Raw genomic sequence first — 15,480 nt, forward strand, 5'->3', positions numbered from 1 at the left:
ACAACAGATGGCCAATCAAAACCGACCCAGCTCAACCAACCCAGACTTCTCATTCCCCAGGAATCTTGGAGAACGTCCCAATTTGGAGAGTACAGTTCGTTCTACACTCTTTGCCAGTGCCAATGAAAGGTCAGTTCTCATAGACAACACGCATTCTATTCATTATCACAGTGAGAGTTTCTTTCTAGATCTCATTTTTTAAACAAACCTAAAAGCAGAGATGGCATGATACTTACCAGAGGTCGTTTTTACCAGCTATATTACTGCCACCGGAAAAACGACTTAGTCCCAGTTTAAGGCATCTTCTATTTTAAAAACTGTTTTGTTAATACACACCACATTACACTTAGTTTTAGATACATATTCAAATTGTGGTTACATAAGACAGTAGATTCAGAGATTAATTTAGGGCGGTCCAAATAAAAAGTAAAACTGCAGTACATAGAATACTAATATATGTAGTTATAATACTGACCATATGAATGTCGGTATACATTTTGGTTTGGTATTTTCCTCAAGAAAGTTATACATGTCATGACTCATATCTCGGTTTTCATTACTATTTCATTACTATATAAGTGAAAATCGAAAACATTCGATGATATGAAATGGACAATAATGCAGAGTTATAGGCTTGAAGCATTAAGCAATAAGAGGCATGCAGGGTTTACCGGTCCAGGGCCATTTGGCAGTGCAGCATGCTGTAGCAAGAGGCCAATTCTGAGGTAGTGGACAGACCGAGCTAATTCCTCGGTTCTGAATGAACGTATCCATAGTTTGAAAAGATTCATTCTATGATTGTTGAACTCGCTGGACACTGATGCAATTATTTTGCCCAGTTTAAACTGGATTTAAGCCGGTATTTACCAACACCCTGTCCTAAACTGTTTTTTCCTGGGAAATTGCCAACCCTGTGTAGAAGGAAGAGCACAAATCTCAACATGGAAAGAACACATGGCAATTTGCAAGTACCAGCATCGAAGCATGCTGGAGTGATCTAAAATCATTTCTCAGCCAAGCAAGCATAGGAGAGTCAGTGGACGGTAACAGCTTTTGAATGAGGAGAAGTGCAGAGAGGGACGCATACGCACCTGAACAGAGGACACCCTTGTATCTGGCACAGGAGAAGTCATTGCATTCACAGAACAATCCATAGATCCTTCCAAACTCACTCTTGTAGCAGACGCACTGGTTGCAGCTGCATTCCCCCCTGCCACTGCAGACAGGTTTGCCTTCAGCCTCCCGGCACATGTTCTGATACATGTTCCCGTTCTCTCCCTCTTCGCATTCACACTTGGATCCCAAATAGCCTGAGTTACATTCACATAATCCACATGTGTAAATCCCATTCCCACTGCACTTGTTGCTGTTCCGTTCCATCCGCTTCGTACATCCACAAGTGCAGTTGTAAGCAACCTCCACCTCCAGAGTGTCCCGGAACCCAGCTGGCTTTATGGTGAAAGTGTGCGAGGTGTTTTCGGCAGGGCAGCTCCGAGCTTCGACAGACACCTCAAAGGAAACCTAAAGAGGAATGTAGAGACATCAAATAAATAAATAAATAAAAGACCGAATCGGGAGCTTAAATTGTAGCTTCTGAAACATCAAACGGCAGCATGGTTCAGTGGGAGGGGTAGTGGCTTGAGATACAGGAGACCCGGGGTCCAAGCTCTGCCAGGCGACTTTGGGCAAATCACGTCTCCATTGTTTCCCTTTCCAACTCTTTGGTGCACTTTTCTATTTAGACTGTACACTTTTCAGGGCAGGGACTGTCTTTTCCCATATGTATGTACACTGCCTAGTGCAGAGGGGCCCTGATGTTAATTGAGGCCTCTAGATGCTATTGTAATACAAATAATTAACAAATAAAGAGACTTTTAGAACTTCACGGGTTCTAGAATTCAAAAAACTTTTCAGAACTTAAAAGCAAGATTCTACTTGAAATAACAACAACCCGAGGAATTACAGATCAGTCATCTAAACTTCAGTACCATAAAAGATAATGGTGCAAATAATTAAGCAATCAATTTGCAAACATCTAGAAAATAATAAGATGATGAGTAACAGTCAGCATGGATTTGTCAAGAACAAATTGTGTCAAACCAACCTAATAGCTTTCTTTGACAGGGTAACAAGCCCTGTGAATGGAGGGGGCGGGGGGGGGGAGCAGTTGTTGTGGTACACCTCTACCCCGATATAATGCGACCTGATATAACACGAATTCAGATATAATGCGGTAAAGCAGTGCTCCGGGGGGGAGGGAGGGGAAGGGGGCTGCACGCTCTGGGGAATCAAAGCAAGTTCGATATAACACGGTTTCACCTATAATGCAGTAAGATTTTTTGGCTCCTGAGGACAGCGTTATACTGGGGTAGAGGTGTATATCTTGACCTTAGTAAGGTTTTTGAAGCAGTCTCACATGACCTCAAACAAATTTGGGAAATACAACCTAGATGGAGCTACTATAAGGTGGGTGCATAACTGGTTAGAAAACTATTCCCAGAGAGTAGTTATCAGTGGTGCACAGTGAAGCTGGAATGGCATATGAGGTGGGGTCCTGCAGCAATTAGTTCTGGATCCAATTCTGTTCAATATCTTCACCAGTGCTTTAGATAATGGCATACAGAGTACACTTATAAAGTTTGCAGACAATACCAAGCTGGGATGGGTTGCAAGTGCTTTGGAGGATAGGATTAAAATTCAAAATGATCTGGACAAACTGGAGAAATGGTCTGAAGTAAATAGGATGAAATTGAATAAAGACAAATGCAAAGTACTCCAGTTAGTAAGGAACAATCAGTTGCACACCTACAACATGGGAAATGACTGCCTAGGATGGAGTACTGTGTAAAGGGATCTGGGGGTCATAGTGGATCACAAGCTAAATATGAGTCAACAGTGCAACACCGCTGCAAAAAAAGCAAACATCATTCTGGGATGTATTAGCAGGAGTAAGCAAGACATGAGAAGTAATTCTGCTCTACTCCGTGCTGATTAGGCCTCAACTGGAGTATTGTGTCCAGTTCTGGGCATCACATTTCAGAAAAGATGTGGACAAATTGGAGAAAGTCCAGAGAAGACAACAAAAATGGCCTAGAAAATATGTCCTATGAGGAAAGATTGAAAAAATTGTGTTTGTTTAGTCTGGAGAAGAGAAGACTGAGGGGACATGATAACAGTTTTCAAGAACATAAAAGGCCTGCTACCAAGAGGAGGGCGCAACATTGTTTCTCCTTAACGTTCTGAGAGACAGGACAAAGAAGACAATGGGCTTAATTTGCAGCAAAGGCAGTTAGTTTCAGTTTAGGTTGGACCTTAGGACAAACTTCTTAACTGTCAGGGTAGTTAAGCACTGGAATAAATTGCCCAAGGAGGTTGCAGAATCTCTGTCATTGGAGATTTTTAAGATCAGGTTAGACACCTGTCAGAGATGGTCTAGAAATGATAATAGTAGTCCTGCCATGAGTGCAGGGGACTGGACTAGATGACCTCTCAAGGCCCCTTCCTGTCCTACAGATTTATGATTCTATCTGAAGACAGAGAGTAAAAACTAGCTTTGAATGGTCCTGTTTATTGTCTGAGTGATTCTGTGTCCAATGTGCTCAAAAGAGGGTTTTGTTTGTTTTTCTAATTTCCAGCTCTGAAAAATAATTTAGGATCTGAAAGTCCAGATGGGATCTTTCTGGTTTGTTCATTTAACCAGTTTCAAGATGGATCTTTATAAATTTATGAATGGGATTATATGACAGGATTGCCTTCAATTGCCTTTGCCTCAGACTTTAATAAGGCTAAAGAGGATCTTAGGGATAAAGGTAACATGACAAATGGGAATGAGGATATGGAAGTAGATATTACCATATCTGAGTAGAAGCAAAACTCGAACAGCTTAATGGGACTCAATCAGGGGGCCCAGATAATCTTCATCCAAGAATATTAAAGGAATTGGCACATGAAATTGCAAGACCATTAGCAAGAATTTTTAATGAATCTGTAAACTCAGGGGTTGTACCGTATGATTGGAGAATTGCTAACACAGTTCCTATTTTTAAGAAAGGGAAAAAAAGTGATCCAAGTAACTACAGGCCTGTTAGTTTGACATCTGTAGTATGCAAAGTCTTGGAAAAAATTTTGAAGAAGAAAGTAGTTAAGGACGTTGAAGTCAATGGTAAATGGGACAAAATACAGCATGGTTTTACAAAAGGTAGATCGTGCCAAACCAACCTGATCTCCTTCTTTGAGAAAGTAACAGATTTTTTGACAAAGGAAACGCAGTGGATCTAATTTACCTAAATTTCAGTAAGGCGTTTGATACTGTGCCACATGGGGAATTATTAGTTAAATTGGAAAAGATGGGGGTCACTATGAAAATTGAAAGGTGGATAAGGAATTGGTTAACAGGGAGACTACAGCGGGTCCTACTGAAAGGTGAACTGTCAGGCTGGAGGGAGGTTACCAGTGGAGTTCCTCAGGGATCGGTTTGGGGACCAATCTTTTTATTACTGACCTCGGCACAAAAAGTGGGAGTGTGCTAATAAAATCTGCGGATGATACAAAGCTGGGAGGTATTGCCAATTTAGAGAAGGACTGGGAAATCATACAGGAAGATTTGGATGACCTTGTAAACTGGAGTAATAGTAATAGGATGAAATTTAATAATGAGAAGTGTAAGGTTATGCATTTAGGGATTAATAACAAGAATTTTAGTTATAAGCTGGGGACGCATTAATTAGAAGTAACGGAGGAGGAGAAGGACGTTGGAGTATTGGTTGATCATAGGATGACTATGAGCCGCCAATGTGATATGGCAGTGAAAAAAGCAAACGTGGTCTTGGGATGCATCAGGCGAGGCATTTCCAGTAGAGATAAGGAGGTTTTAGTACCGTTATACAAAGCACTGGTGAGACCTCACCTGGAATACTGTGTGCAGTTCTGGTCTCCCATGTTTAAGAAGGATGAATTCAAACTGAAACAGGTACAGAGAAGGGCTACTAGGATGATCCGAGGAAAGGAAAACCTGTCTTATGAAAGGAGACTCAAGGAGCTTGGCTTGTTTAGCCTAACTAAAAGAAGGTTGAGGGGAGATATGATTGCTCTCTATAAATATATCAGAGGGATAAATACCGGAGAGGGAGAGGAATTATTTAAGCTTAGTACCAACGTGGACACAAGAACAAATGGATATAAATTGATCATTGGGAAGTTTAGACTTGAAATTAGACAAAGGTTTCTAACCATCAGAGGAGTGAAGTTTTGGAATAGCCTTCCAAGGGAAGCAGTGGGGGAAAAAGCCTATCTGGCTTTCAGATTAAACTTGATAAGTTTATGGAGGAGATGGTATGATGGGATAACATGATTTTGGTAATTAATTGATCTTCATAGTAAATAGGCCCAATGGCCTGTGATGGGATGTTAGATGGGGTGGGATCTGAGTTACTACAGAAAATTCTTTCCTGGGTATCTGGCTGGTGAATCTTGCCCATATGCTCAGGGTTTAGCTGATCGCCATATTTGGGGTCGGGAAGGAATTTTCCTCCAGGGCAGATTGGAAGAGGCCCTGGAGGTTTTTCGCCTTCCTCTGTAGCATGCGGCATGGGTCACTTGCTGGAGGATTCTCTGCTCCTTGAAGTCTTTAAACCATGATTTGAGGACTTCAATAGCTCAGACATAGGTGAGAGGTTTTTCGCAGGAGTGGGTGGGTGAGATTCTTTGGCCTGCGTTGTGCAGGAGGTCAGACTAGATGATCATAATGGTCCCTGCTGACCTTAGTATCTATGAATCTATGAATACCAGAGGACTGAACTCAATGACCCAGGAGGTCCCTTCCAGTCCTATGTTCTCATGTTCTTCATCATCACCAGTAATAAAGATACCACAGGCCAAATGCAGACCTCACCTACACCTATTCAATCCCACTGCCTTCACTGTGGCCTCGCAGGTGTAACACAGGGCAGAATCTGACCTTGCAACGGGATCCTAGTTAACAATTTTTTTGCTGGAGCATGAGCCAGAACAGACTCTAGCTCTCACTCTCTCATGGTATTGTAGGGTGAACACAGCTAATAGGAGCACAAACCTATTTTTGTCCTGAATTAAGTGGTTCTGAATTCACACAGGGGCCAGATTTCTTGAGCAAGAAGGTGCAGTTTATAAATAGTTCCTTTATCAGGCAGATCTGCACTTTGGGTTTCATTCCAGTGGAGGTGAAAAAGATGTTTGTTTTTATGCCTTTGAAACAGTATTGCAGGTTTCAGTTTTAAACAGTTTAATGAGAACACCTGGAGCTGAAAATTGTGATATTGCCAAAGTCTTCTGGGTTCTTGCATCCTGAAATACCATAAGCATCATTCTAGCTTGGTGAGGGAGGTTAAAAATATCATATGATCCAGGTGAAAGGAGCACAGGGATCAAACAGAAATTTAATCTGGGCAAGCTGCACAATATAGATCCCCACAGCAGTGTCTATTTCTATTTTAAAAACTCTCCACATGGTTTGTGGGGAGAGGAGGGACGACAAATAGCTACATCACGTTACCATGTGTTGCATTGCCTAAAAAATAAGCTAAGCCTAACTGTGGAGTGTTTCAGTCTCCTGATAGGTATACAGATGTCCCTGGGAAGATACGTGTGGGTTAAATATCTTGTTTGAATTACTGTTTGTAACAAAGCATTTTAAATCTGAACTGGAGCCAGCATTAACTTCACCTGTTTATCTTGCATTTAGATGCAAGAAATGTCACCCACTAACCAAAATGTTTATTTTTTGTGGACAGCTCCTTCTAAAAGAAGCCACAAGTATAAAAGAGAAGATTTGCAATAATATTAGAGTCACCAGTAGTTAGTGGTAATTTTCTTCATTATTGCTCATTCTGATTTCTCTGAAGCGGGAAGGAGTTATAACTGGAGCATCCATTCTAGTCTATTCTATTTAAAGAACAAATGTAACAATCTGGCAAAGGTTAACAAATATTCAGAAATCCAGGGTTGGAGTCAAAACTGTGCACAGATCCATAATTAATTTGTATATATAATGTCCACTACTACATACAGAAATGGATATAATGGGTCAGTTGTGAACACAAATTCCTGATTTGCAGATGGAATCATGATAGTTGCATATGCAAATTTAGCAAGAATCATATGGCCCAATCTCCTGAGGTTTTGAGAAATCAGACCTACATTTTATCAAAGTCTCCACCCACACAATGTTATTGGTATTTAGATGGATACTTCTGTTAGAATCTGTTTCTCTCTCTCTCTCTCTCTAATTATATATGTAGCATCTCATCATCCCAATTCATTCTGTGATGCTGCAATCAATGCGAGGGATTTTCTCCTTGAGAACCAAAAAAATGTTACAGACAATGACTTGGACTATGAAGATTGAAGAAGTCTTGCCCTTTTATAGGCTGCAGGGAGCTGCTATTGTTACTAACAAACACAGAGTGTTGCTTCACATCTTGCAGTCCAGACAGATGCAACCAGTTGAGGAAAAAATACTTTGAGATCTTTGCATGGAAGGCATTATGTTAGGACAAAGTATTTTCATTCCAGGCCTCTGAATAAACCCTTCTCTTATCTACTACAGTCACTTGGGTTTATTTTGAAGACACAAAACAAAAAACAGAGGGAGGAAAAGATCCTTCTCCTTTAAAGAGTCACCTTGAGTTCTCGCTGCTATTGGAATACATCTACTCTGTTTTGTTCTTATTTGCCAAATAGCAGCATGCAAAATGGAATTTCAGCACCCAGTTCCACCTAATGGAAACAGCAGCAATACTGGCCCTTCTTTGGAAAAAGGGGAGCCGGGGTGGGAGACTGATTTCCAAGACCTGAAATGGATACAGAGAATAGAAAAAATGCTAAATTACAGCGGAAATCAGATCAGAGACTGAGCTAAGGAGATCAGTGAAAAGCCAGCAGGATTACATGGATCGACACCAGTGCTTCTAGGATTAAACCATACCAATACCAGCATTATCCTCTTTTAAGAAAGTTTCCCTACAGCTTTAAGAACCAGATCCTGCTGCCTTTGAAGTCAATAGAAATTTTACCATTGACTTTAACTGGGGCAGAATATAGCCCCAAACATGAATTGAGGGAACTTCTACTGCTACAAAGACCATTGTTCCCTTTCAAGTTTTCTGCAGAGAGGCAAACTTTACAGCACTAATGGGTCATTGAGAGAAAGCAGAGAAGCATGAAAATTAAAGGTGGCAGAGACCTCCAGCTTATATCCAGTCCCCCCACTGCCAGTACAGAATTGTGCCTTACAGCAGACCCATTAGTGCTCTGTTCACGTCAGGGGGGCTTCTCATTACTAATCTGCCTGACTCTCTGTCCTAGGTAGGAAATGCTCATGCTGTGCTGCCTGCCGTTTGTAGTTTTTCCCCCCCTTATCCCCAAAATTATGATGCTTTCTCCTAGTTTTTATCTCACTTCCTGGGCCAGCAAGGGCTAGCATCTCTGCAGAGAGGCTGTGCATTCAGTCTGCAGGGAAGATAGACCATGTCCACAATCTATGGCTGATACATGGAGGAACCCTGACCATCTCCCCAGAGATTCACACTCAGTTAGAAACGGACAGTTATTCACTATTTATACACCACTAGACTGTTCACAGGAATTAGCCAGTGCATTCCATTCAGATTGCCAACCCCTGTGCCAAGACAGAGCAACCTTAGTAGTAGCACCATAAAACAGACCATGGCACACTGCAAATATAGACAAATGTATGCCTCAGAGGGTTTTCCTGCCTTTAAGAGTTTACAAGATAAATCCAAAACAAGACACAGGGTAGCAGTTCAAGAAAGGCAGCGAACCAGCGGAGCAGCGGGGACAGCAGAGCAGCTCACAGCAGGAGTTTGCCTGGGACTGGTAAGTATCCGAGTGTGTGTGTTTGCTTGCTGAGGAAGTATCCGAGCGTGTGTTTGCTGGGAGGGAGCCTGAGTGAGTGTCTGATTGGCTGCTAGCCTGCAGGGGGCGGGCATTAGGGTGTCTGTGTGTTTGCGTCAGGGAAGCCTGGCTGTTTAAAAATAGCCGGAGCCTCGCGAACCAGCTGAGCGGCAGCGGAGCAGCGGAGCAGCGGGGACAGCAGAGCAGCTCACAGCAGGAGTTTGCCTGGGAGTTCGCCTGGAGTGAGCCCATTGAGGCTTACATCTTGCCAACGTCTCTGAGGAAGCTCCGTAGTAGGTAGGTGATATGGAAGGGGGGAATTCAGCTGTTGTGACCTGCACTGGATGTGCCATGTTTGTCTTTCTTCCACAGGACAGAAGCGACTTTGTCTGTACAAAGTGCAAGCTGGTCTCCATATTGGAAGAGAAGATTGAAGGTCTGGAGCAACAGGTAACGACCCTGCGTTGTATACGAGAGACTGAGGATTTTCTGGACCAAACTCAGGATAGCCTTCTAGGGGCACAAAGCTCTAAAGATGTAGAGCAGGTTGCACAGAGGAGCCAAGAGGCCAGTGAAGAAGCTTGGCAACATGTGACCTCCAGAAGAGGTAAGCGGAATGTCCGGGTTCCAGTAACACAGACACAGGTAACTAACCGCTTTCATGTTCTCTCCACAGGTACCAATGCGGAGAGTGGACCAGATGATATGTCTGGGGGGAGAAAGCAGAAGGAGACTCCGCTGGTTGGGAGGCATGAGATGCGATGTCCTGAGGTTGGAGGTTCCACGACCACCACTCCCAAGAGGAGAAGGCGGGTGGTGGTGGTCGGGGACTCTCTCCTCCGGGGGACTGAGTCATCTATCTGCCGCCCTGACCGGGAAAACCGAGAAGTCTGCTGCTTGCCAGGGGCTAAGATTCGTGATGTGACGGGAGACTGCCGAGACTCATCAAGCCCTCGGATCGCTACCCCTTCCTGCTTCTCCACGTGGGCACCAATGATACTGCCAAGAATGACCTTGAGCGGATCACTGCGGACTATGTGGCTCTGGGAAGAAGGATAAAGGAGTTGGAGGCGCAAGTGGTGTTCTCGTCCATCCTCCCCGTGGAAGGAAAAGGCCTGGGTAGGGACCGTCGAATCGTGGAGGTCAACGAATGGCTACGCAGGTGGTGTCGGAAAGAAGGCTTTGGATTCTTTGACCATGGGATGGTGTTCCATGAAGGAGGAGTGCTGGGCAGAGACGGGCTCCATCTTACGAAGAGAGGGAAGAACATCTTTGCCAGCAGGCTGGCTAACCTAGTGAGGAGGGCTTTAAACTAGGTTCACCGGGGGAAGGAGACCAAAGCCCTGAGGTAAGTGGGAAAGCGGGATACCGGGAGGAAGCACAGGCAGGAAGGTCTGTGAGGGGAGGGCTCCTGCCTCATACTGGGAATGAGGGGCGATCAACAGGTTATCTCAAGTGCTTATATACAAATGCACAAAGCCTTGGAAACAAGCAGGGAGAACTGGAGGTCCTGGTGATGTCAAGGAATTATGACGTGATTGGAATAACAGAGACTTGGTGGGATAACTCACATGACTGGAGTACAGTCATGGATGGTTATAAACTGTTCAGGAAGGACAGGCAGGGCAGAAAAGGTGGGGGAGTAGCACTGTATGTAAGGGAGCAGTATGACTGCTCAGAGCTCCGGTACGAAACTGTGGAAAAACCTGAGTGTCTCTGGATTAAGTTTAGAAGTGTGTGCAACAAGAGTGATGTCATGGTGGGAGTCTGCTATAGACCACCGGACCAGGGGGATGAGGTGGATGAGGCTTTCTTCCGGCAACTCACGGAAGCTACTAGATCGCATGCCCTGATTCTCATGGGTGACTTTAATTTTCCTGATATCTGCTGGGAGAGCAATACAGTGGTGCATAGACAATCCAGGAAGTTTTTGGAAAGCGTAGGGGACAATTTCCTGGTGCAAGTGCTAGGGGAGCCAACTAGGGGGAGCGCTTTTCTTGACCTGCTGCTCACAAACCGGGTAGAATTAGTGGGGGAAGCAAAAGTGGATGGGAATCTGGGAGGCAGTGACCATGAGTTGGTTGAGTTCAGGATCCTGACGCAGGGAAGAAAGGTAAGCAGCAGGATACGGACCCTGGACTTCAGGAAAGCAGACTTTGACTCCCTCAGGGAACAGATGGCCAGGATCCCCTGGGGGACTAACATGAAAGGGAAGGGAGTCCAGGAGAGCTGGCTGTATTTCAAGGAATCCCTGTTGAGGTTACAGGGACAAACCATCCCGATGAGTCGAAAGAATAGTAAATATGGCAGGCGACCAGCTTGGCTTAATGGTGAAATCCTAGCGGATCTTAAACATAAAAAAGAAGCTTACAAGAAGTGGAAGCTTGGACATATGACCAGGGAAGAGTATAAAAATATTGCTCGGGCATGTAGGAAAGATATCAGGAGGGCCAAATCGCACCTGGAGCTGCAGCTAGCAAGAGATGTCAAGAGTAACAAGAAGGGTTTCTTCAGGTATGTTGGCAACAAGAAGAAAGCCAAGGAAAGTGTGGGCCCCTTACTGAATGAGGGAGGCAAGCTAGTGACAGAGGATGTGGAAAAAGCTAATGTACTCAATGCTTTTTTTGCCTCTGTTTTCACTAACAAGGTCAGCTCCCAGACTGCTGTGCTGGGCAACACAAAATGGGGAAGAGATGGCCAGCCCTCTGTAGAGATAGAGGTGGTTAGGGACTATTTAGAAAAGCTGGACGTGCACAAGTCCATGGGGCCGGACGAATTGCATCCGAGAGTGCTGAAGGAATTGGCGGCTGTGATTGCAGAGCCCTTGGCCATTATCTTTGAAAACTCGTGGCGAACGGGGGAAGTCCCGGATGACTGGAAAAAGGCTAATGTAGTGCCCATCTTTAAAAAAGGGAAGAAGGAGGATCCTGGGAACTACAGGCCGGTCAGCCTAACCTCAGTCCCTGGAAAAATCATGGAGCAGGTCCTCAAAGAATCAATCCTGAAGCACTTAGAGGAGAGGAAAGTGATCAGGAACAGTCAGCATGGATTCACCAAGGGAAGGTCATGCCTGACTAATCTAATCGCCTTTTATGATGAGATTACTGGTTCTGTGGATGAAGGGAAAGCAGTGGATGTATTGTTTCTTGACTTTAGCAAAGCTTTTGACACGGTCTCCCACAGCATTCTTGTCAGCAAGTTAAGGAAGTATGGGCTGGATGAATGCACTATAAGGTGGGTAGAAAGCTGGCTAGATTGTCGGGCTCAACGGGTAGTGATCAATGGCTCCATGTCTAGTTGGCAGCCGGTGTCAAGTGGAGTGCCCCAGGGGTCGGTCCTGGGGCCCGTTTTGTTCAATATCTTCATAAATGATCTGGAGGATGGTGTGGATTGCACTCTCAGCAAATTTGCGGATGATACTAAACTGGGAGGAGTGGTAGATACGCTGGAGGGTAGGGATAGGATACAGAAGGACCTAGACAAATTGGAGGATTGGGCCAAAAGAAATCTAATGAGGTTCAATAAGGATAAATGCAGGGTCCTGCACTTAGGATGGAAGAATCCAATGCACCGCTACAGACTAGGGACCGAATGGCTCGGCAGCAGTTCTGCGGAAAAGGACCTAGGGGTGACAGTGGACGAGAAGCTGGATATGAGTCAGCAGTGTGCCCTTGTTGCCAAGAAGGCCAATGGCATTTTGGGTTGTATAAGTAGGGGCATAGCGAGCAGATCGAGGGACGTGATCGTTCCCCTCTATTCGACACTGGTGAGGCCTCATCTGGAGTACTGTGTCCAGTTTTGGGCCCCACACTACAGGAAGGATGTGGATAAATTGGAAAGAGTACAACGAAGGGCAACGAAAATGATTAGGGGTCTAGAGCACATGACTTATGAGGAGAGGCTGAGGGAGCTGGGATTGTTTAGTCTGCAGAAGAGAAGAATGAGGGGGGATTTGATAGCTGCTTTCAACTACCTGAAAGGGGGTTTCAAAGAGGATGGCTCTAGACTGTTCTCAATGGTAGCAGATGACAGAACGAGGAGTAATGGTCTCAAGTTGCAATGGGGGAGGTTTAGATTGGATATTAGGAAAAACTTTTTCACTAAGAGGGTGGTGAAACACTGGAATGCGTTACCTAGGGAGGTGGTAGAATCTCCTTCCTTAGAGGTTTTTAAGGTCAGGCTTGACAAAGCCCTAGCTGGGATGATTTAACTGGGACTTGGTCCTGCTTTGAGCAGGGGGTTGGACTAGATGACCTTCTGGGGTCCCTTCCAACCCTGATATTCTATGATTCTATGATTCTATGAAAGGGAGGGCATGAAGATTATTGAGGAGGAAGGATTGTTTGAAGGAGTGGGCTTTATAGAGGGTTTCAAGGCTATGACAGAGGGCAGTTGCTGGATGCAGACAAGGAGAGAGTTCTGTGGCAAGGGGCAACAGGAGATAAAATGAAGCAGTAAAACTTCTTCAGGAGCAGTGGGAAGACAGAAGGCCATAGCGTGTAGCCGGAGGTTATCAGGAGGTGGAGGGATGAACAGAGAAAAACTTGATTCAGAAGACCACTTCCTGCCTCCCAGCTGTACTTTGCTATGAAGTATGTCACTCTCAGACCCAAATGTATGTCCTTGCACAGAAGCCTGGTGTTACCATTCTAGCTTGCTGCTGTAAAAGCAGGTGCCAGAAAATCCTGTAAATGGCAAAGAAAGAAATCCCACACACTACTGAAAGCTGCCTCCCCCAGACTGTTTGGAACTCTCTCACTCATTAAGCCTCAGCAAGTTGAGTGTTATTATGTTCCTTTTACCTTCCTGCACTTATCCAACAAGTCATAACCCATAATGCAAAATGCTTTCTGCAGAGTACGCTGGGGATGAGATGGCAGCTGAAGGGACCTTAATGTATGTGCCAAACCATAGTGAGCATGATCAAACGTCGCATCTGATGATTCACTGAAAGCTCTATCCTTAGCGCTATCTTTGCTAGAGGATGGATTAGATTATCTGATTAATCCACCTCTATCTACCACAATCCGAATTGTTAACACAAAAGGGAATGGCTGGAGACTGGTGCAAAGATGATATGTGACCTTTTCACAAAAATAACTGGCAAAACAAAAAAACAACTCCAACAAATGAAACAACTTGTTTCTTTCCTTTGTTATATTTTGACGGTGTTGGGTCTCATATGCAGCTTCAAATTAAAGAGGGAATATTCTCTGTACCTCCCCCTCCCTCACTACCCCGTTCTTACAACAGAAATGCCAGCCGCCACAGTCTGAGTTTGAGTACAAAGATTTTAGTCACAATGGGCTAAATCCATTCCAGTGTAACTCAGCTGATATTGGTGGAGTTGCATCAGAGATGCACTTTGCCCATTGATTTAAAAAACAGGTAAATCAGCTAGAAATGCTGAAACCGTCCTTTTCATTAACAGTCCAAGTCCCCAGAATTCTTATTTTTTGGTAACATGTTTAAACATCATTTATGTTTCAAAGCTTTTTAACATTCCAAGCACTGATTTACTCTTAACCTCAGGAAAAATCTGTAATTCTTCTAAAATAAGAAAAATAGAATAATGGCATTCAGCTACTCCATGCATCAGTGAAATATATCACTGAGGATAAGATTCTCTGCTGATGTAAGATGGCCTGGCTCCATTGACTTGATGGCTCCATGATGATTTATACCCACTGACAATCTGGCTGTCTGAAGTTCAGCCTCCTGTTTTGCATGCCAGATAGAAATGGACTAGGATAGAGTAGCAAGTCCAAGACAACACATGTCTTAAGGACTGTTTATCCCTTGAAATTTGTGTAGCAAAGTACTGAGTCTATCATGTCCAAACAGTATAATAGAGTCACAGACGTTTAGGGTTGGAAGAGACCTCAGGAGGTCATCTAGTCCAACCCCCTGCTCAAAGCAGGACCAACCCCAACTAAATCATCCCAGCCACGGCTTTGTCAAGCCTGACCATAAAAATCTCTAAGGATGGAGATTCCACCACCTCCCTAGGTAACCCATTCCAGTGCTTCACCACCCTCCTAGTGAAATAGTGTTTACTAATATCTAACCTAGACCCCCCCACACTGCAACTTGAGACCATTACTCCTTGTTCTGTCAAGTCAGGCTTGGAAAGAACCAAGAACAATCTTTCACTACCAGAGGACAATTATTTCCTCAGGAGATGCCATGTTGCAGGCCTTACTGTCCACTCAGGGGATTGTCAATAGGAAAGAAAAAGACCAAAGACCCAACCACTAAATCCTCCTAGGAGAACTGAAAGCTGAAAACAAAAACATCTTTCTGATCTTATCCTGATTTTGGCTCAAAAGTTTCATCCTTTGTCTTTTCTAGTAATTTATCATGTTGCAACATTTCCCTAAATGTCCTGAAAACCGACTTGACATAGTTGATCAACTCATTTATCTTACAAACATGCAACTTTAAGACAAGCAGAGCTAAGCTTTCCTATTTATTAATTAGCGCACAACAGAGTCCAATATTGGAAAATGTTAGCATATAGGGGCGAGCTGTGTTTTTACCCCACAGCGTCATCTCGAGTTATATCTCAGATTCACCAAATGACATAATAGT

At 44.1% G+C, this 15,480-nt stretch overlaps 1 protein-coding gene across 1 annotated transcript in view; it reads right to left on the minus strand.

Annotated features, from left to right (window-relative positions):
- Window positions 1–15,480, minus strand: part of ITGB5 (integrin subunit beta 5) — a 129,664-nt gene that overhangs the window by 53,795 nt on the left and 60,389 nt on the right. The window contains exon 10 of the mRNA XM_038422629.2: window positions 1,092–1,521. Within this exon, the coding sequence (XP_038278557.1) occupies window positions 1,092–1,521 (430 nt within the window). The remainder of the gene's footprint in view (window positions 1–1,091; window positions 1,522–15,480) is intronic.

This window comes from Dermochelys coriacea, chromosome 11, assembly GCF_009764565.3.
Source record: "Dermochelys coriacea isolate rDerCor1 chromosome 11, rDerCor1.pri.v4, whole genome shotgun sequence".
Classification (NCBI taxonomy): domain Eukaryota; kingdom Metazoa; phylum Chordata; order Testudines; family Dermochelyidae; genus Dermochelys; species Dermochelys coriacea.